Source organism: Haliotis asinina, chromosome 4 (assembly GCF_037392515.1).
Source record: "Haliotis asinina isolate JCU_RB_2024 chromosome 4, JCU_Hal_asi_v2, whole genome shotgun sequence".
NCBI classification, from domain to species: Eukaryota; Metazoa; Mollusca; class Gastropoda; order Lepetellida; family Haliotidae; genus Haliotis; species Haliotis asinina.
In genome coordinates this window covers 37993228-38016352 of record NC_090283.1, presented here as the reverse complement: position 1 = coordinate 38016352, position 23125 = coordinate 37993228, and the positions used below count along the sequence as shown (strand labels likewise).

The 23125-nt window shown below is 39.2% G+C and overlaps 1 protein-coding gene across 1 annotated transcript in view; it reads left to right on the top strand.

Annotated features, from left to right (window-relative positions):
* LOC137282470 (protein unc-93 homolog A-like) overlaps positions 1 to 23125 on the top strand; it is a 55153-nt gene that overhangs the window by 11186 nt on the left and 20842 nt on the right. The window contains exon 2 of the mRNA XM_067814226.1: positions 11214 to 11359. Coding sequence (XP_067670327.1) covers positions 11214 to 11359 — 146 coding nt within the window. The remainder of the gene's footprint in view (positions 1 to 11213; positions 11360 to 23125) is intronic.

The following is a 23125-nucleotide window of genomic DNA, read 5'->3' as shown; positions in this document are numbered from 1 at the left end:
CGGAGTAGTAATACTATTTGGGTGGGTGACTGCAGAGGAAGACCATCTTGCATCTTTTAGCTGGATTTTGGTTTCCCCAGTCTACTGGGGATTGGGGTTGAGGTATCTGTGCTCAGCCACAGTTACATATTGCAGTCACACCTCTGACTGCATCAATTAAAATTATTTTCTGACTTGTTAATTTGGAAGGTGCTGGTGACATGTCTTAGATAATGGTACTTGGACATGGCATGTCTTCACAGTTGTCTTTCAAAATCTGATTGCAACCAGCCTACAAAGACCTATCTTAAGCTTGCAACACAAAGCTGTAGGTGTCCCATAGATACCGTCATGCAACAAAACTGGAGCCAGCTGATTCTGTAAGATTGTTGGTGTTCCTTTACTTTGATATATTAATATGCCATTACCCAAGCCTTGGCCACTGGAGCAATTACTCAGCATTACTAGAAGTAATGCACCTAATATTCAGCTCACATTAAAATAGGCAGGCAGCTTTTAAACATTTACCATAAATCCATCAATAACAACATTATCATTATACGTAGAACGTTTCAGACCAATGTTGACAGTTTGATATAAATCAAGATTGTTTATTGTGATGTAAAATTGAAGCTTCCAAGGAATAATTAAATATCGTTATTTCGAATTCCTAATTTCTGTTTCTTTTGTGTATGCAGTACTGTAAATAAACTTCAAAGGTTCATTTGCATGATACGTTAACCCAGCAAGAAAGTGTTTGTTCCTCTGCCACTTGCTAACAACAAAGATCTTGATATGCAGGAATGTCAGACATTTCTACTGATTGTTAAGTGTTTATTCACTCCTCATGCTAGTTATGTAGGTAACAGATTCACTATATGCAGTCACCAGTCACTGCATAACAATTCTCCCACATCAACACAGAGTGGACAGTCAAAACTATAATTGTAACAATGAGTTAATTCATTTGCATTCAGGAGTTTCTTGAATCTGCCTTTTCAGCTCTACCAAAAGTTAAACTGTATGCTGATTGGATGGTATCTATTGACAGCAATGATCTTATGATCCTATATTTATATGATGTCCTGACAAAGACAAATAATTTAATATGATTGGTTTGTTAGTTTGGCATATTTCTGACATATTTGTAGGTTGTGATTCAGTGCAGACCTTTGAAGAGCACCTGCCAATCTATTACTGACTGATGCTTTTAGGTTCAACCCTGTGTCTTGTGCTTGCAATAAGCTGAAGTTGTCACAGGTCCAGATTAGTTGTGTACATCCAAAATTACACTCTGAATTTGTTTGCTTGTGTTTATTTTTAACAAATACACATGAATAATGTCCAAATCTCATTAGTAAAGCAGTATTGTTACTGTTTACTCCATGTATGCTGTTTAGATATCATGGAAAACTGTCAATATCTGATTTGAATGAGAACTTGTTAGTAAAAATGAATTACCAAAAACATAGTCTCTAGCCATGTAAAATAGAAAAGTCTTTCAGTGAAAGCAACTCTGTGAAATCTGTCAGTGTCAAGTATGGAGTCAACACATTAGTGAAAATAATTACTTTAGGTTTTGCTGATTATTTCATCTGGCCTAAGCATGATTCAGTGATGAAAGTGCTGGAATCATTCATTGCCCTTGGATATTTTTTGCCATCATTTTATTAGCTGACTACCTGACATAATGAAATCAGTCTCATGGCACTGTACTTCATATGGATATCTAGGAAACACTTTAATATGTCATCAAAGGCAGGCACTAAAAACATATGTTTCTATATGATAGCCTTATTGAGAAATTGTATTCTTACCCCTTGAACAAATTGGGGTTTCAAAGTGTTTCCCCATGACACAGAAAACCTGCATATTTGACTCCCTAAAACATGTCAATGACTCCCTCTCATGACACAAGGGAGTCATGCTGACTTCTAAATTTTAAAGTCAAGGGCAAACACTGATTAAAGCTGACTCCCCAAAACATGTCTATGGCTCCCACTCCCCACACCAGGGTGTCATAATGACTGTTAATTTTTTATGCCCAGGGGACACATTGTTATCATTGTTGGGAGCAAGCATGGGATATTTCAGCTCTATTCATATTGTGGGTTCTAAGAAGATGGTAATTACAGTGTAAAGAAATGCATTTTGATGAAACTATCAAGTATTTTGTTCAAAGTATAAAGGTCCAAATGTAAAAATCATGGAAAATGGAATGTATTGAGCCATTTTACAACATGTATGCCAAATTTCATTACATTTTAAGCAAATATCAATATGTGTGTGTATCAAGCTAAACATCCAGTAAACTAGGGGTTATAAGCAGACAGCAATATGATCCTTCAAGTTTCAGCTTTTTCTTGTGATATTGGTTTTGTTCAATGTCACCAGAGACCATATAATATATTATATGGTCTCTGATGTCACTGAATGGAAACCCATTTGACTTTCAGTCAGGTGAACTAATGACTAAATGGCCTGTATGAAGTACATGTGACATAATTTCACGGATATCTATCATTAGGAGACAGCCGTTCACCCGCAGGTTTCATGGGGGAAAAAAAATTCACCGACAGGAAGAAAGCAAATGAAATCTGCCAAAATTATCTTAATCTATGAGAAATGGCAAATGTCAATATCTATCTTTCACTGCAGAAATGTTTTGAAACTCGTTATTTCTGATAATTTAGAATATTTGAAAAACTATGAAAGAAATGAATTCTTTCTGTTAGAACTGGCTTTTTCCACTTATGTGACTTCCTACAAGAGTCACACAGCAGCCATCTTGGCTGCATACAAATATTTTTACTGTTGATTCTTGGAAGAAGCAGACTCTCTGAAACAATCCATTGAGGAAAGGGACACTTGCACTGTAATTTGAGCATGTAGTATCTTGGAAACAACTAACTTCTGTCTACAGGACAAGATCAACAAAACTGCAGTCCCTGTGATATGGCAAGGATGAGAATCAGGGTTTGAAATCCAAAACCTTTATGATAGAATCCCCCTAGCAACAGCATCAAGTAGCCAGAATGGGAATGCCAGGGTTCAGATTTCACTCACACTAGAGCTACAGGAAGATGGCACTGACATGTGGCCAGAGAATAAATCTCCATTAGGACATGCACCAGTCCATGTAGAATTAGGAACATGTGTATCTTCTTGTACTTGTTTTATTGAACTGAGCTGATGATGGTGGATTTCTGGTTCAGGTGTGAGATGATGTTGTTCTGACCAGCTACCAAGGGACTGACATTCTCTGCCTGCTGTCTCAGGTTTCAGTGTATAAAGGGGGAATGAATACTCACAGTTGTTTCCCAGCCATCAGCAATTACTGGCCCTTTAGCTTGGTGCAAGGCTTCTTTGCTGTCATACAACATTGATTGTCATTGGATATCTTCTTTCAGGTCCCTGTTATTCTACACAGTGTTACATTACTGTTTCACGTCTTGTTATTAGGAGTGATTATGTGTTGTTTGTCGAACTGAAATGTGTTCTTTATGGTTCCAATTTGATCTTATGGACAGCTTCATAGATTTCAAAAGTTATATTGCATTATCTACCATTGCAACACTTTACAAATGTGTGTGTTAACATTGGCAGATCCAGAGTAGGGTAGGTTACAACAGAAATGTAACATTTCTAAAAGGCTTCAGTGTTCAAATAGAGAATTGAAACTGTACAACAGAAATGTAACATTTGTAGATGGCTTCAATATTCAAAAACAGAATTGAAGATGTACAACAGAAATGTAACATTTGTAGATGTCTTCAGTATTGAAAGAGAGAACTGAAACTGTGCAATGGAAATGTAACATTGGTAGATGGCTTCAGTATTCAAATAGAGGACTGAAACCGTGCAACAGAAATGTAACATTTGAAAGTGGTATCATAGGCTTGATTCTATTTCTTGATTCTATACCTTGAATTTGCTTGGCACTTACATAAAATGAAGCTGCCTAAATCGACACTAATCAGGACTGAAGAAATAGTTCAGTTTAGACAACGTGCCGGATGGTAAAGTTGATGATAAATGTACTAGTCACGGAAAGGACTGAGATTTTACACAGGTCTTGAAAACTTGCCGGATTGGACAGATGGCAGTTTTGACAGCTTCCACTGTAATTTAGTCTAGTGAGTAAATGAGGTTTGGGATGGAAATTTCACCTGAGGCAACACTTTTTGGCCAGTGATATACTCAAGGGCCTGAAGCTGGTGAACCCTGTGGAGCTTCCTTAGTAGTTGTAATGCCCAGCAACATTTTCCTACTAGGTGGCTAGGTGGATCAGGTCAGACATTGTGACAGGGTTGCTGTGGAGCTTCTATATTGGTAGTAATGCCCAGCAACATTTTCCTACTAGGTGGCTAGGTGGATCAGGTCAGACATTGTGACAGGGTTGCTGTGGAGCTTCTATATTGGTAGTAATGCCCAGCAACATTTTCCTACTAGGTGGCTAGGTGGATCAGGTCAGACATTGTGACAGGGTTGCTGTGGAGCTTCTATATTGGTAGTAATGCCCAGCAACATTTTCATACTAGGTGGCTAGGTGGATCAGGTCAGACATTGTGACAGGGTTGCTGTGGAGCTTCTATATTGGTAGTAATGCCCAGCAACATTTTCATACTAGGTGGCTAGGTGGATCAGGTCAGACATTGTGACAGGATTGATTGTGTTTCATTGTATTTACCATTACGGAACTTTCTAATTATAAGTCACTGGTTTGTCTATTCCATAGTCAATTATTTACATGCTGTCATATAGCTGGAACACTGCCACAACAAACAACATTAGAGAAAAAGAGAAATTTGTGGTCAGTTTATGAATTAATTCAAACCCAAATTCCTGAAGGTGTCTGTCAGTCTGGACTTTCTAGTCATAATTATTGTTTATCATAATTATCCTTTTGAATAATATTAATCAAAAATTAGGAAATGTGTGAACCTCCTATTTCCAGAAACTTCATGGCCTCAGAATGCTAATTCTAATGTAGGATAATCACCAGCGCTATTTTCAGATTTGCTCAATGTGTCCTAGGCACCACAAGCTGCAATCAGCTTCAGCAGCTGGTGATCATGTTGCAGAAATACAAATTTTGACATTTCTCAAGAGCCAGCTGATGGATGGATCAGAAACTTTTTCCTAGTGTTGCTAACCACAAGGGGATGCATTTCAGGCACCAAAAATTGAAAAATCACTAGTTTATGAAAATAGAATACAGAAATGTTTCAGTCTCTCAAAAACGACAAAAACAGAACTTTGCAGGAATGTTAATTTGGTATGATTGATTTCAGATTTGATCAAGACATCATTGTCTGCACTTAGCTTAGGACATTGGCTGGCAAATAATATACATGTTTTGAAATTCTTCTCTACAACTCTTTACAAATAGTAGATAAATTGATCTGATTTGTGGGTGTTCTTAACAGACAGACAGACAGACAGAAAGACAGGCAGATAACACTTTAGACAGACAGATAACACTTTATTACCTTAAAAGGAAACATTTTGGTTCACAAAGCTTGACAAAAATACAAATGAATAACAACATAAAATATGAAATTACTACAAGCATAAAAAGAGATAAATATGTGTCTAAAAGTAATTAGGTGAATAAGATCATAACCATAACAGGCTGAACATTATTCAGTGTACCAAACTTTAGTTGAAAAATCTGTCTATCAAACTTTTAGGTTCAGAAAGCTGAAAATTCATGCTGCCAATTATTATCACATGTACCGGTAATTAACAGTTTGCTGAAGGCATATTTATCAACCTTAACTTTGTAGAGGGAGGATGTGGGAAGCTAAATACATAGAGAGAGTGAAATGATTTAACATTTCAGCTATCCATTGTGAAATATATGATCGACATTCTTAGGAAATGTGGGCCACTAGGCTTTGTGTTTGTTTGTTTTTTTTGTATACAAATTAATCACTGATTATGTTGGATGTGTTCATTAAAAGTAGATATATAGATGACAGTTATTTGACATGATGTCATGCAGGTGTTCAGAAATGCATCAAATCAGTGGCAGTAAGTCATCATGCAACTTGTGTAATGAGAGGGAAATGAACTATTGACATTGGATGATCTTTTTAGGATATGTACACTCAGTACTATTTACCTGTGAAGGTACCGGTCAGAATGTTGATCTTCATATTGACAACCCATGTTTGTCATTAGGCATGAGATGACTAACGGGATCGGGTGCTGAGGCTCGCTGATTTGGTTGACCCATCATCAATTCCCAGTTGCAAAGATTGATGCTCATACTGTTGATCACTAGATTGTCATATTTACAGAACACTTCCGTATTGCTGGGAATATTACTGAATGTGGCGTAACACTTAACTCAATGTCTCATTACAGTATTCTCCTAGGTGAGATACTGACAACCCAACACTGGACACCTTATATTGATAATGATACTGTATAATAACACCGAGGACACATACTTCTATGTCATGACAAGAAGGACACATACTTCTATTTCACGGCAAGAAGGACACATGCTTCTATTTCATGACAAATAGGACATATAGCTCAGTATCATGACGAGTAGGACACATGCTTTTACATCATCTATAAGTAGGACACATGGTTTTGTATTTCATGACAAGTAGGACATTGCTCTGTATCATCACAAGAAGGACACATACATTTATATTTCATGACAAGTAGGACACAATCCTCTGTATAAAGACAAGAGCACACATGCTTCTATTTCATGACAAGTAGGACACATAGCTCTTTATCATGACAAGAAGCACACTTGGCTGCGTCATAACAAGTACCATAGGCTATAGGACATGTACCTCTAGATCATGACAAGTAGGATTTACTGCATTACAACTGCTGTTCAGAATGTATTTTATTGGCTAGAGTATTCCTGAATACTGTGGCTGCTGATGCTGAGATACCTAGAAAGCTGTGTATGCTGATCAGCTATTTTAGTGGTATCAGAGTTTGATTTACCTGTATACTACATGTACAAATGCACCCTATTACAGATGTAGCCTGTTATTAGTATCTACAACAACCAAAAGGATGCCAACAAATTTCCTAATTTGTGACTAACTCATACTTTTCCACACAAAGTACTAACATACTGGTACACCTTACTTCTAAAGATTATTTACTGTTCTCTTCACTCATCCCTGTATAACTTGTAATTTGTCATATTCTTGTAGGCCAGATATCATCTAACTGTGTGTGCTCGAAGATTAGACCAGCTGCATGCTGTAGTGGTTGGACTATCCACCTGGAGAGAGGAAGGTCACGAGTTTGATCCCCGGCCGCATTACATCAACAGTTGCTACAATGTGGTACTTGTTGGTCTCTTGCCATGAATGGGTACAGCAAGGTCTGGTTGGCTCAGAATCAGTATAATGTGTCTGAGTGAGGTATTCATGCTTAAATGGGGCATGATGTCTCAGTGAGCTAGCACTATAAATCCAGCTCGGGTCTGGGCCAGTACAAGCAGCCACACAGACGCATGCATGCACACCCATTTCACCTCACTTTGAACATTATGTGCACAGATGGCCTGTATTTCAACTTTGATAAATTTACAGGACCATAGTCTGCATAGACCATGCAGTCTGTTTTAGTCTTGCAGTTATGTTTTCTTGTCAATATGTAGTTGGTTCAAATTAAATCAAGTTCATTATATCAAGTCAAGGTCATTTTGAAAACGGTTTGAAAACATGGATGCATCTGGTCATAATGTATCTGGTCAAATTGTCCCAAAGAAATGTTAATCAGCATTGTTTGATGACTGAGGCAGTACCACTGAGGCCATGTTGCAGAGTGAAGGCAATACAATATAGAATACAGAAATGATATCAGTACTATCTGATGTTTGTGATAAGATAAAGGACCTCACCTATCCAGGGAAACACTGTCTGTTAGGTGTGAAAACCACTTAGACCCAGAAAGTATTCAGTTATTTGGTTTTGAGAGTCAAAAGTGTAGGAAAGTTAATACTGCTGCAAGAATATACATTATGACAATGCAAGATGATCAGGCTGGGTGTTAGTGGGATATTGTGTTTTTCCTCCCAGATGGACATTGTGAGGCTGCCATCATATCTGTGCAAGTCTGTACTGAATTCCACATGTTTTCTAAATTGCCTTTGTGATTCCATTATAGAAATCATGCTCTCCATATGCTTCAAACACAGGAACACTATATTCTGTTTGTCTTGCTCACTTTCATTCTCCACAAACGACTACAGAGAACAGTTTTAAGTGTAGCATATTTTCATAGCACCAGATGTAATCATGTTACATCGTTCATGAAATACCCCAAGCTCAGACAACATGGAAATTGGAGAGTGCAGTTTAGTGTTGTATGCCTTTAAATCTAATTATGGAATAACAGGGAGATGTGAGTTGCTATCACTGCTATTGTTCATCTCTATTATTCCACACAATGGCGGCTCTCCCATCGCAGATCAATAGGCCATTACAAGGCGTATCGTGCCCTACACGTGGGCTGCAGCATTCAATCTGACACTCACGGTGTCTCTTCTGTTTCTGCACATTTCAACGTATTGTATGTCACTTCATCATAGGTGATTATTACTTAACACAATGCTTGAAGCAAGAAGGAAAACATTCAGTTCTAATATATGTCTGGTATGTCTGAACTGAGCCATATCCAGAGTAGAGGATTATGGGAAATATGCAAAGCCAGTACAGATTCGTAGAATGGTCCCTCTGTGAAAATGGCTACAGAAGTGTTTTAAGGCAAATATCACAAAATAATTCTTTATACTGCATATTGTGAAGGTTTTCCAGTATAGTTGCTGCTGTGTTCTTGGCTTGTCAGAGGTCTTCACAATAAGAAGTAAACTGAGGACACAAAACATTCAATTTGATAAAATTGCACAAAGCAATCATGTCTGTCTGACTATCCTGACCTCTGTACAATAACAGGGTGTTGGGGCACAACACAAATTGCTTTGTGCTAATAGGTCTTGGAGCATAACATGATCATATTAATCTCTTTTTTTCAAGCATTTCATTCCTTTTCCTTGCTGGACATAAAAAACCAATAAGGTTGGTTGTGGAAGATAGGCTTGTTATGGTAACCACAATCATCACGTCTCGCTAAATCTCCAAATCTCACACAGAATACACATTTGACATATGAAAGATTATGTGTTCACTAGACTCAAAATGACAGAGCATCTGAACCCTGGGTGCCAGGGGAACATAAAGTCCCTCCTCTTCAGCCCTCTTTTGAAGTCAAATAAAATTCAAGCTACATCATGTACATATATACACTGAAAAGTTTTGAATTCTACTGGAAATTTCCTGCTTCTCGTTATCTCCAGATGTCATTTCAAGTAAGCAAACTTAACTGAAACTTGGGTACATCATATATATATATTACAAAATAGCCATTCATGAGGTTGCTGAGTGTATATAGTTTTTCCTTGGTTAACTAGTATGGGAAAGGGGCTTCCTCACATGTGAAGGCAATAACATGCACTTAGATAAGATAGGTCATTGATTAACTAGTCAATGACATTAGTGCTCTGCAGAGAAGAAACTCCCACCCCTGAGCTATCCAACTTTCTTTAATTCCAGATTGTGACTTGACAACCTTTTGTACTTGAACACTAACAAACTGTCACCTAAGTCAACCTTTCAAGATTAATGGGTGAATTTTCACCCATCCTCAAACCAGCAACTCCAAACAAATTGCTGAGATATATTTTACTAAATCAAAAGATTTTGTTAAAACCAGAATAGTCAGCATGACTACAGATTCTTCTGGTTTTTTAGCTGAAAGTTCAGACCTTTAAAATGAGTTTTCAAAATGTTGTACTGCCTTGTATGTGAATAGCTATGTTTGCGTCTGATGGGTCTAAGAATTCAGGCCAACAGAGCTATCAAAGAGACCAGATTGATTCTTATGTACACATGTCCAAGAATACATGCAATATTCTCTTTCCTTGTTGTCAGTTATGCATGGTCTCCCAGATATGTCCAGAAAAGTGACATTCGGGATCTAGTTCACAGCATGTTTTTGCTGCATCTTCTACCTGTTAAACAGGGTGAACAATTTTGCTACCTTGAATTTATCATGGCAGTAACATTCTTAGTAGACACACATACCAAAGCATGGGTAAATTGTATAGCATTCCAGTCTCAAGGATCTGAAATTATGCGACAAGTACTGGATATGCATTACATGATATCCCATACTTCCACTCTGGGCTGTTCGTATTTGTCATACAATCACTTTCAGTAAGCCAACAATTCACAGTAAAGAGAAACTGATTGTCTCTAACATGACAAAGCAGGTGTGTTTAAACCGCAACAGATGTAGCTGAAGTCCGCTGCATAGTGCCAATGTCCATGGAAGGGATGGGAAATGTTAAGAGGTGCCTGAACTACCGACAGGAAGCTGTCTGACTCCCTGGGCATTCTCCCTGTCTGCCCAAGTCTGTACCAGTATTCAATATGCCTTAGGGCAAGTTTGCTAGGTTTTCTGACATCAGAAAATACAGTCTTTGTTTAATAAGCAGCAGTATGATTCGTGATTTTTTTATGAAATGAAGCTGCAATCTGTTATGTACAGTGGGTTATATTTACCGGATTCGATGTTATGTAGGTTCAGGTGCCAAAGGATATGTCATATTGGTTCCATATACATATTTACTTACACTTATGTTGCAACTCTACATTGACGTTGCATGCAGAAGGGATTTCATGTTCACGTGTTTCCTGTCAAGTACAAGTGTCCATGTTGGGTACAAGGGAGAGTTAATTACTATGACTATGACAGTTATGAATACATACACATCAAAACTAAGCACGCCAAATGTAAAACAATATGGTTTACACTGGTTTTCCATAAACAATGACACCTAAAAAATTCAAATGTTTCTGTTGCACCTGCTCCATGTAAACCTCTGCCTTAGCAATGTTTATTGTTTACTGTTTTGTTTGTCTGATGTGATCTGTGTCACTGTAGTGATTCTGACCATCTTTTACACAGGATTTTAAGAAAAGCCAGGTTTATGGATATCAAATTCTTATTGTGGATAACACAACGTTTCAGAGCATATGCTTGCTCCTTCATCAGGTGTTCAGGCATATGCTCCAAAATGCTGTGTTATCCACTATAAAGAAGTTGATATCCATAAATCTGGCTTTTCTTATGCTTTCCTCTTCTAAATGCCCTTCAAAGGATGATTTTGTTTATGTTTGCAACAGAGGAAGACAGTGTCAGCAAGTTCTCTGGAGTCCTCTGGAAGTTGATGTGTTCCTACATTGTCCTTGGATTCATTGGATTCCTGCTGATTGTTATCCTGCTAGACAGGATCGGGGCACGCATTGACACAGAATCTTCTGGATATCAGGTAAATCTAAGTGCATGTGATTCTTTGTGAGCACACATTGGCCGTACAAACAAGGCATGGAGTATTCATGAATGTACATGTGTTTTCAGGCTCCCTGTTGGTAACTCTTTGGACACTTGTCATTGTGCCCTGATGGCGGGGTCAGTCCTGATGTTACTGGATTGCCAGATCCAGACTCAGTTATTTACGGGTTTCTGTGTTATTGCTATTTGTTTTCTCAAATAACATTGATGTTTTGTGTGCCTGGGGCATCTGGTTTTATGATGAGTAGCATCAAATTTGCTTTTTTCATAAATATGTATTTGTTTATTTATCCTCATGAGACTCAACTCAAAGCAACTGATATACATGTCATGAATTGTGATTATTTGGACTGATTTCACTCTGCTGTGTATTCAAAAGTAAGGTGCTCATCGTTGTGGTTTCACATAGGAAGCACACTAAAAAACTACTCCACTTGCTGTACAGAGTAATAAGGCTTAGGTAAGGGCTGAGGCAAAGCAATTCATCGCAGTGTAATGGTGGCCTTGGAATGTGGGAGGCATAGCTGGAGTGCTGGGGGGTCAGACATTATTGTCACTGATGTTGTTTGTGAGGAAGACAAGGAGAATTGCACAGCCCCAATAATGCAGACTGGCAGTGAAACAGACATCAGTCACAGCTAATACACAAATTGGAGAAACCTTGCTTTTGTCACAATGAAAACCTACACGTTGCTCCGGTTCACCAAGACAACAGTAGAGATGCAGGTCTTATGTTGTAATAGGATAAAAACCAGACAACCATCTTAGCTTACGCTTAGATTTGCACAAGATCCCAGTTATGGGGATGATCCAGTACTTTAGCCTTGTTTCAGATTGCTTGATACAACTGTGTACTAAAACAAACCAAATGTTTGCAAGTAATGTTGAAGGAGCAATAGGCGCCACCTGTGCTTTAGTTAGGTTCTGAGTTAATCTGAAAATGGCGTTAAAGCTTTAGGTCATGAGTCTTTCTGCCAAATACTAACATTCAGGTGTTCGTAAATTAGCTGATTAAACAGAGAACTCAGTTACTATACACAGACATCACACCCATTAAATTGATGGATCATGCCTGTGAAGGAAACTGACCCCACACCTAATAAGCTGAAGGATCATGTCATTGTAGGAAACTGATGGTCCATCCTGACAAAGGGAGGGATCATGGCATTGTAGAAAAGTGATGGTCCACCAAGATAAGTGGAGGGATCAGGTCCATTCTGACAAGTTGAGGGATCATGGCATTGTAGGAAAGTAATGATCCACCCAGATAAGTTGAGTGATCATGGCATTGTAGGAAACTGATGGTCCATCCTGACAAGTTGAGGGATCATGGCATTGTAGGAAACTGATGGTCCATCCAGATAAGTTGAGGGCTCATGGCATTGTAGGAAACTAATGGTACATTCATGTTATGTAGAAAACAGATTCAAAATTTGTTTGATTGTCATTCTAGTCATTTACTGTCATGAAAAAAGTTACAGTTCCCATTGACCATCTGGATTCACTCTGTTTCCTATGTGGTTACGAAAAAAAGGTAGTGTCACTGTCAGCTGACTGCACACACAGTCTCATTGTTCCTTTATACAAAACCAATTATCATGCTCAGTGTAATTTTGTTAGTGTTTGTGCAGAAGTGTGTCAGATTTGCCTGATATTTGCTTCTTCGTCTCCTTTCCTTTCCCTCTCTTTCTTAAGCTCAACTTTCTGCTGATGTTACAGAACAAAGCAGATGAACTCATGTCTCATGATGTAGTCTTGGACACACAACACAGCTGGAGGTCTGTAAGAAAAAGGACTGTCGGACTGTATAGACAGTCAACAGTTGAAAATTTAATGAAGACAATTAATATGAATTCCTGTCAGCATTGACATTTAAACACTTTGAAAATGGTGATGCCATAATAAGGAAAAATCATATATGCCAAATTTTAAGACCCTCCTTATAACAATTTCCTATGAAAAAGAATTCACAGAGCCAACTATGCCATTTAAGAAACTTGAAGTTTATATGTAAGAACAAGGTGAAACTTGCTGCCTAAAGACTAAGAACATATCTATAAAACTGTCAACTAACTATACAACTACCTCTCTCTGGACCATATTCAAAATCTGTTTCAAACCTTTTTAACAAACCCAGTGGTCATATAGTATGTAGACTTCAGCCTCGTTTACTATGGTTTCCAAAGAAATTATTTTTAGTGTGAAGAAATGAAATAGGATAGAATTTAGAAACTGGTCAAAAGTTCAAATCAAGCTTAAAGTATTGAATGCTAAAGGGGAACATCGGTTGACTCTCACTACTAACTGCACATAACATTTCATTACGGTATCAATGGAAATGGCTCAGTAATGGTCAGAAGTAGTTTCAGCTTTTAGTTTGATTAAAGTGCAAGAGTCAAAGCAAGCTACAAATATGAAGGTATCACAGAAACTGGAATGCATACGTTGTGCCACTTTACAAATTTTATGTAATTTTTAAAATGAATGAATGAGTATCGTTAATAAGTAGGTAACTGAATATGGCATATTGAAAATCAGACACCTTTAACAGACGATTCTTTATTGGCGAAGGATCTGCATTTTCAGCTGCATTGTTCCAGTGGTTTCTGAGTAGATGTTTATGTTGACAAGAAATGACAAACTGGCAACAACAGAATGTGAAATGAATGAATGAATGAATGAATGAATGAATGAATGAGTTGATATTTTTGTTAGATTGAAATCATGGAGTGTCTACTTTCAATGAAAGGAAAACCTAATTTGACTTCAAAAGTGTAAATGAGGATCTATGTTTAACTTTGCAGTGCCTATGTACAAGCATGGAATTTCAATGGCATATACGTCTGTTACTTCTGTCTACAAACCTACAGTGAATGTTAATACAATTATTTGGCAAATACCGATAAATTTGGAGCTATTTCAGTGTGGAGACACATCTAACTGTAACTGTGGAGAGACAGAATGAACACCAGTCAAGGGCCAAAGTGACATGGCCCATGTTGTGCTGGTCCCTTGGGTGACTTGGAGGGAGTTTGTTTCATATACTTTGAAACAGAAAAAGTTTCTGTGCTCTGCTGGTTGATATTCTTCATATGACTTTTAGGAAGTTTTCCTATATACTGTGTTACACTGAGTTTCCATGCTCTGACATTTGCAGAATATACTAGAAGACCTTTACAGTCTTCATGCTCTGTTGGTTGATAATGCCTTGTATCTAGGATGACATGAGGGCATGTGAACTTTATAATGGAAATATTTAGAGTGTCCATGCTTACTGGTTGATATTGCCTTGTAGCAAGGTTGACTTAGACAAATGCAGTTATTCTGTAAGAAGCACACTTCAGATTTATATAGAGAGTGTCCATACTCTACTGGTTGTAATGCCTTGTATCTAGGATGACTTGGAGGGCATGTGTCCAATATTCTCAGGGGACATGTAGAGTGTCCATGCTCTAGGTGTAGGATGTAACATGACCTTCGGGCTTTTTTGGAAAGTAAGCCCGCTTCCACAGTAAATGCCCATGAGATGAGCGCCCGCGGGCATTTCCCAAGGGAAGATAGCTTACATTTTGAAAATGCCCACGGTCATGTTGTATCCAACATATAAGCCAAAGGAAGATATATACTTTAGACATAATTTCAATATTTGGTATTCACTGATGAAATCAACTGGGATGAGACTGACAGCCAACACCTCGCCTTGCAAGCGCAGTGCATGTACTTTGCACATGCCAACCATTCACTGCCCGCACTACCCATCATGCAAGAAACAGATGGTTCATATTGAGAAACAATCTCATCACAGCCTAGTGGATAAAAACCATCAAGCCAGGGTGCGCAGGGTTACGTGTTCGAAACCAGGTGCTGGCACTACATGTTGAAAAATATCAATAATGTCATATTTCATGATCATATTCAGTGATGACAAGACAAAGACATATCAATCTTTATGACAAGTAATAATTCAAAGTTCCAGAGCAGGGGCGTGTTATGAAGATAATGCCCTAAGCAGAGGGATAGTATGTAGGTAATTGCCCAAGGATTCCGATTTTGCAAAATTGTATCAGATTTGAGGGATGTTACGAAAAAAAGTGTCCCCCGAGAACAATGAAGTCATTATCGGTTTATGATGGTTGATAATGCCTTGTTTCCAAGATGAGTTGGAGGACAATTGTCCTATATATTTGGAAACATTTTGTCCATGCTCCACTAGTAGTTAATGACTTGTATCCAGGATGACTTGGAGGGCATTTGTCCTATAAACTTGGGGACATTTCGAGTGCCCATGCTGTACTGTTGATAATGCCTTGTATCTAGGACAACTTGGAAGGCATTTGTCCTTTATACTTGGGGACATATTGTACTACCGGTTCCCTTGTATCAATATTCTAGGGAACTTTCAAAACTGAACATCACCTACAGTGAACAATCAGATATTGACAACTGTGCAGAAAAATTAACATGGCCAGGACCATCCTCTATAGTAGTCATATAGAGTGTTTATCAAAGAGAAATTATCCTTTTTTTCAAACTTCTGATGTGTCATTAGGCAGAAGATGGATCCAATTGATTTTCTTGTTTCTCCACAAATGTTAATTGAAAAGTTAAATTTGGAGTGCAGCCTAGGCAGTTGTAAGATCTTTATGTGTGATATGGGGAAATAACTTCATTCCCCAGTGCAGATGTACTGCAGTTGCAAGGAATGTTGAGGTGTGATTTTCTTCTTGAACCAAATATACATTGAACGGGCATCAGGTTACCAGGGTAAGTGCTTTCTTGTGTACTACACTGAGGAGCTTGACGATCACATTAAGTTCATGGTCATGATTGATATGAATTTCAGTGTGTGTTTGTCATCACAATAACTCCTCGCTTGACAATTATCAAAACATCTATCAATGTCTTCTGTTATCACTAGACCACTGTTATGTGCATAACTTGCATTGAGTTTTGTTTCTATTACTTAACAAAATTTTATCTCCACCCATTGAAGTTTGTATTGGATGATTGAGTCCATCTACCCACATGTGTTTGGCCTTGGGTGTGATACCTGATTGTGTAGTTTTGTATTTGATGGGGAAGACTGTGCAGTGTCTTAGGATGCAATTGAAGCTAAGCTTGTGCCATATTCCATTGAATCAGGATGATAGAAGCAAAGCATATGTAGAAGAAACCATCAATGTTGGCAACAAGTTGCAGACATGCTTATTTGGTCTGTAAAATCCTTTCAAGTTGACCTAGGTGGATCGATGGGTTTTTTTGGTGCATGAGCACATGCCTGCAAATGGAGGTTGCTGGCCTGCCAGATTCAGCACAAACAGAGAATAGAAAAGTGTACTGTTCACTTTATACCCTCAGTGTACTGTACCTACATGTTTCCCATAGTCCACAGCTCATTAGGGCATCATTGTCCACTCATGCCCTTGCACAAAAGCACAAACTGTTTTCAAGCTCCTGAGGGGAGCACTTGTACTTTTGCCGTAATGTTGAATAGAATCGTTACGGTATGCTGTTAATTGATTCTGTAACATAGCGCCACACTGCTTTAGGTAGTATTGCAGTCTAGTGGTCAAAGCCTTCATTCATCCCGCTGAAAAGCCCATTTCTGTATCTCTTGCCATAATGTTAATGAAATATTGCAAAATGCTCCATTAAGCCTTACTCACTCATTTCACTCAGCACAAATTCTGTTGTCCCATAACACTACACATCATTGATTCTGTCCTGTAGTACCACCCATCAGTCATTCTGTCCCATATCGCCACCCATCATTGATTCTGTCCCATAGCACCACCCATCAGTCACTCTGTCCCATATCTTCACACATCAGCCCATTCTGTCCCATATCACCACCCATCATTGATTCTGTCCCACAGCACCAGCCATCATTGATTCTGTCCCATATCTTCACACATCAGCCCATTCTGTCCCATATCACCACCCATCAGTCATTCTGTCCCATATCACCACAGAGCAGTGATTCTGTCCCATAGCACCACTTATCATTGATTCTGTCCCATAGCACCACTTATCATTGATTCTGTCCCATAGCTCCACGTATAAATGATTCTGTCCCATAGCACCACCCATCACTCATTCTGTCCCATATCACCACAGAGCAGTGATTCTCTGTCCAGAGCTCTTTTCTAAAATGCTGAACTTTGTGTTATACTAAATGAATAAATAGACATAGGGGCAGAATGCTAGATGTGATGTTGCACTAATGGAGTATTCACGGACAAAGCATTCACAGCAGTAGAATCGTTGGCAGGTTGACCAGGAAAATCTATAGAACCAAAAGGAACTAGGTCTGTCCTGGTATAAATAAGTCACAGCAGAATTTCTGCAAAACTATAAATGAACATTTATTTATTCAGGATCAAAGGACCATTTATTTAGTAACGTATTCAGGAGATTTATCAAAGAAACAATCTCAGTGAAACATATTAACTTCACTATTAAAACTATTAAATGTAAGCTGAGTGTATGATGCATGTTCTTCATGAAATTAAACTTTTTCTGTGACTTTGCCCCATATATATAATATACTATTAAGTGTGGAAGTCTGTAGATGTTTCACCTTATACTATTGCATCTGACTGCAAAACTTCGGTGAAGACAGTGATTGATCTCCCTGAGGACCTATTCTGTGATGGTTGTTGCTGTGAGGACCTATTCTGTGAATGGTTGTGGCTGTAAGGACTTGTTCTTTGATAATTGTCAATGCGATGACATATTCTGTGATGGTTGTTGCTGTGTGGACCTATACTGTGATGGTTGTTGCTATTAGGACCTATTCTGTGATGGTTCTCAATGTGAAGACCTATTCTCACTGTTTGCCTTGATCCAGAAAACTTGTGTATTTGACACACAATTTGTTTTAAACACACAATGAATTTAAAAGCTTGCATCATATTTGACACAATACTATTGGGCCCTAAGTTCAGATAATCTAAGCTTGTAATTTGCTGATGTTTAAATATAACTTATTTGTTGGCCAGTTAACTGCTGAGTACTGATTAAATACCTGACCTGCTTTACCTTGTTTGGCATCATTATTAAACAATGACAGTTGATGTCTTGATGAACAATGAACAATGACAGTTGATGTCTCCCAAAACCATGTTCATGACTCCTTCTCATGACACCAGGGAAGGTAACGATGACTCCTTCTCATGACACCAGGGAAGGTAACGATGACTCCTTCTCATGACACCAGGGAAGGTAACGATGACTCCTTCTCATGACACCAGGGAAGGTAACGATGACTCCTTCTCATGACACCAGGGAAGGTAACGATGACTCCTTCTCATGACACCAGGGAAGGTAACGATGACTCCTTCTCATGACACCAGGGAAGGTAACGATGACTCCTTCTCATGACACCAGGGAAGGTAACGATGACTCCTTCTCATGACACCAGGGAAGGTAACGGTGACTCCTTCTCATGACACCAGGGAAGGTAACGATGACTCCTTCTCATGACACCAGGGAAGGTAACGATGACTCCTTCTCATGACACCAGGGAAGGTAACGATGACTCCTTCTCATGACACCAGGGAAGGTAACGATGACTCCTTCTCATGACACCAGGGAAGGTAACGATGACTCCTTCTCATGACACCAGGGAAGGTAACGGTGACTCCTTCTCATGACACCAGGGAAGGTAACGATGACTCCTTCTCATGACACCAGGGAAGGTAACGATGACTCCTTCTCATGACACCAGGGAAGGTAACGATGACTCCTTCTCATGACACCAGGGAAGGTAACGATGACTCCTTCTCATGACACCAGGGAAGGTAACGGTGACTCCTTCTCATGACACCAGGGAAGGTAACGATGACTCCTGAATTTTCATGTCTATATCACTGTATTCTGTAATGATTGTTGCTGTGAGGACCTTCTCTGTCATGGTTTTCACTGTGAGGACCTATTCTGTGATGGTTGTTGCTATGAGGACCTTCTCTGTCATGGTTTTCACTGTGAGGACCTATTCTGTAATGATTGTTGCTGTGAGGACCTTCTCTGTCATGGTTTTCACTGTGAGGACCTATTCTGTAATGATTGTTGCTATGAGGACCTTCTCTGTCATGGTTTTCACTGTGAGGACCTATTCTGTAATGATTGTTGCTGTGAGGACCTTCTCTGTCATGGTTTTCACTGTGAGGACCTATTCTGTGATGGTTGTTGCTATGAGGACCTTCTCTGTCATGGTTTTCACTGTGAGGACCTATTCTGTAATGATTGTTGCTGTGAGGACCTTCTCTGTCATGGTTTTCACTGTGAGGACCTATTCTGTGATGGTTGTTGCTATGAGGACCTTCTCTGTCATGGTTTTCACTGTGAGGACCTATTCTGTAATGATTGTTGCTGTGAGGACCTATTCTGTGATGGTTGTTGCTGTGAGGACCTACCCTATGATGATTGTCGCTGTGAGGACATATTCTGTGATGATTGTCGCTATGAGGACAAAGTCTGTGATGGTTGTTGTGAGGACAAATTCTATGATAGGCCTGTCACTATTCTTTAAGTTGCATGTCAGCATTGTCAGGCTCTGTTCACGTTTGTCGGGACTGTGTGAGGGCATTTTTGATTGTGTCCCTGCAGACAAGCCGAGCTACTGCTTCATTAGTCAAACCTCTTCCGTCGGTCAAACCGTGATCCTGGCTAAGCCAGCTTGCCATGGCCTCTGTGGCGGGCTGTTATAGATTTTATTCTCCCCCGCCACTTGCTAAGCTCTGAGATGGAAGGCTGGAGTTGAGTGTGTTCATCGTTTCTACTGTCTGACTTAGCCCGTGTTATAGCATGTCTAAGTATGCATAGCAAAAGCATGAACACTGACAACTGGGATCAGCATCACTATTCTACTCCACTTAATGTCAGTTACAGATTCTGTTAAGGGTAATTAATTATTTTCATGGCCTTAACGATACTGGGAATGTCTGAGCTGGCTTTCCACTTGCATTGCAAACTCATTCTATTCAGTTTTACCTCCACTTCCTTGTCTTTCTTGTTCTTATCACTGCCGATGGTGATGCAGACTGTTACACTAAGACAAATGTCATTACATATCCCTGGAAACTGCAGTCAAAGTGATCACCTGCTACATCCTGTAGGAGCACCCATACATCTACCCTAGAAGTTACAGTTAAGTGATCACCTGCTACATCCTGTAGGAACAGCCATATACCTACATGTGCCCCCTCTCCCAAAGAAGTGACAGTTAAATGATCACCTGCTACATCCTGTAGGAGCACCCATACATCTACCCTAGAAGTTACAGTTTAGTGATCACCTGCTACATCCTGTAGGAGCACCCATACATCTACCCTAGAAGTTACAGTTAAGTGATCACCTGCTACATCCTGTAGGAGCACCCAGATATCTACCCTAGAAGTTACAGTTAAGTGATCACCTGCTACATCCTGTAGGAGCACCCAGATATCTACCCTAGAAGTTACAGTTAAGCAGCATCCTGCTACAATCTGTAGTAGCAGCCAAAGTTATGCTTACAGTCTACACACAGAGAAAATTGTATGAACAGTCTTTGAAGTAGCTGGTGTAAAGTAACTTCAGTTAAGTAGCCAATCATGGTTAATGTTGGACACGTCAACTTAATACTTTACAAAACCTGATTCCTCAATCACAACATTAAAACTCACTCCCAACAGGAAATCAATTTTAGCTTGTCACAATTGAATTGGTAAATAGATTCAAATTATCTGAGCTACAAGAGCAAGATATAAATGAATATCATTATTGTAACCACTTCACTTTCAATAACTACTTAATTGCTTAGCATGATACAAACAGCCATTGATCAATAGTACTAGTTGATTGACTTAAGTGTTTCTCATACACCAAAGTTTATGGGTCAAATAGCACAATGAAGAAAAAGGATTTATTGCAAAACCTACAAACTTAACACCTACAATATTTTTCATATATTGTAAATATCATATCATTATGTAAGATTATGTAGTCAGTATGTATGTGTTCATCTATCTAGTTAGTTTCATAGTTTAAGAATGGCCCAGCTCCTTGAAGTCATTTACAGTATTCAGAAGATTGATGTCCTCAAATGTTGTAATGTTGACTACGACCTTATAAAAAGTTGGTAAAGTTATGAAAATGTCTGAATGCCATTTGTGTCCAGCACAGTTCCTGAAGTTGAATCAGTTTAAAGCTATCATGTGTAACAATACAAGGGTTTTCCATGCCATTCAATGCAGCAACACTTTGTTAGTTTCAAGTACAGAGACTTGCAAGAAGTAGAATTATTTGAGTAATAAACAGATGAGGCCCAGGGCATCAGCAAGTGAGAGGAGCACTTGACAGGCAAACGTCAACGTGTGTTCACTGTTTTACATTGCAGGTGCTTTCAAAACACACAGGCATTAGCAATGTACTGGAACACCCAACAGATAGACATCATCCTGTGTTCTCTGCTTTACATTGCAGGTGTTCACTGCTTTACATTGCAGGTGCTTTCAGACTACTCAGGCATAAGCAGTGTACTAGAACATCCAACAGATATACATCATCCTATGTTCACTGCTTTACATTGCAGGTACTTTCAGAGCACATAGGCATTAGCAATGTACAGGGGCACCTGACAGGCAGACATAATTCCGTGTTCACACTGGTTTACACATCAGGTGCTTTCACAACTGTCCTCACAACTCTCACCTCTAATCACACCATCCCTAGATCCCTGTCTTCACTACTCTCACCACACAACCCTTCGATCCCTGTCTTCACTGTGCTCACCTCTAATCACACAGTCCTTATTCTCTGTCTTCACTACTCTTACCCCTAATCACACAGCTCTTAGATCCTGTCTTCACAACTCTCACATCTAATCACAGTCTTCACATCCTGTCTTCACTACTTTCACCTCTAATCACACAGTCCTTAGATCTCTGTCTTCACTACTCTCACCCCTTATCACACAGTCCTTAGATCTGTCTTCACTACACTCACCCCTAGTCTCACAGTCCTCACATCCTGTCTTCACTACTTTCACCTTTAATCACACAGTCCTTAGATCTCTGTCTTCACTACTGTCACCTCTAATCACACAGTCCTTAGATCTCTGTCTTCACTACTTTCACCTTTAATCACACAGTCCTTAGATCTGTCTTCACTACTCTTACCCCTTATCACACAGTCCTTAGATCCTGTCTTCACAACTCTCACCTCTCATCACACAGTCCTCACATCCTGTCTTCACTACTCTCACCTCAATCACACAGTCCTTAGATCTCTGTCTTCACTACACTCACCTCTAATCACGCAGTGCTTAGATCTCTGTCTTCACTACACTCACCCCCAATCACACAGTCCTCACATCCTGTCTTCACAACTCTCACCTTTAATCACACAGTCTTCACATCCTGTCTTCACTACTTTCACCTCTAATCACACAGTCCTTAGATCTCTGTCTTCACTACTCTCACCTCTAATCACACAGTGCTTAGATCTCTGTCTTCACTACTTTCACCTCTAATCACACAGTCCTTAGACCTCTGTCTTCACTACTCTCACCTCTAATCACACAGTCCTCACGTCCTGTCTTCACTACTGTCACCTCTAATCACACAGTCCTTAGATCTCTGTCTTCACTATTCTCACCTCTAATCACACAGTCCTTAGATCTCTGTCTTCACTACACTCACCCCAAATCATACAGTCCTCACATCCTGTCTTCACTACTCTCACCTCTAATCACACAGCTCTT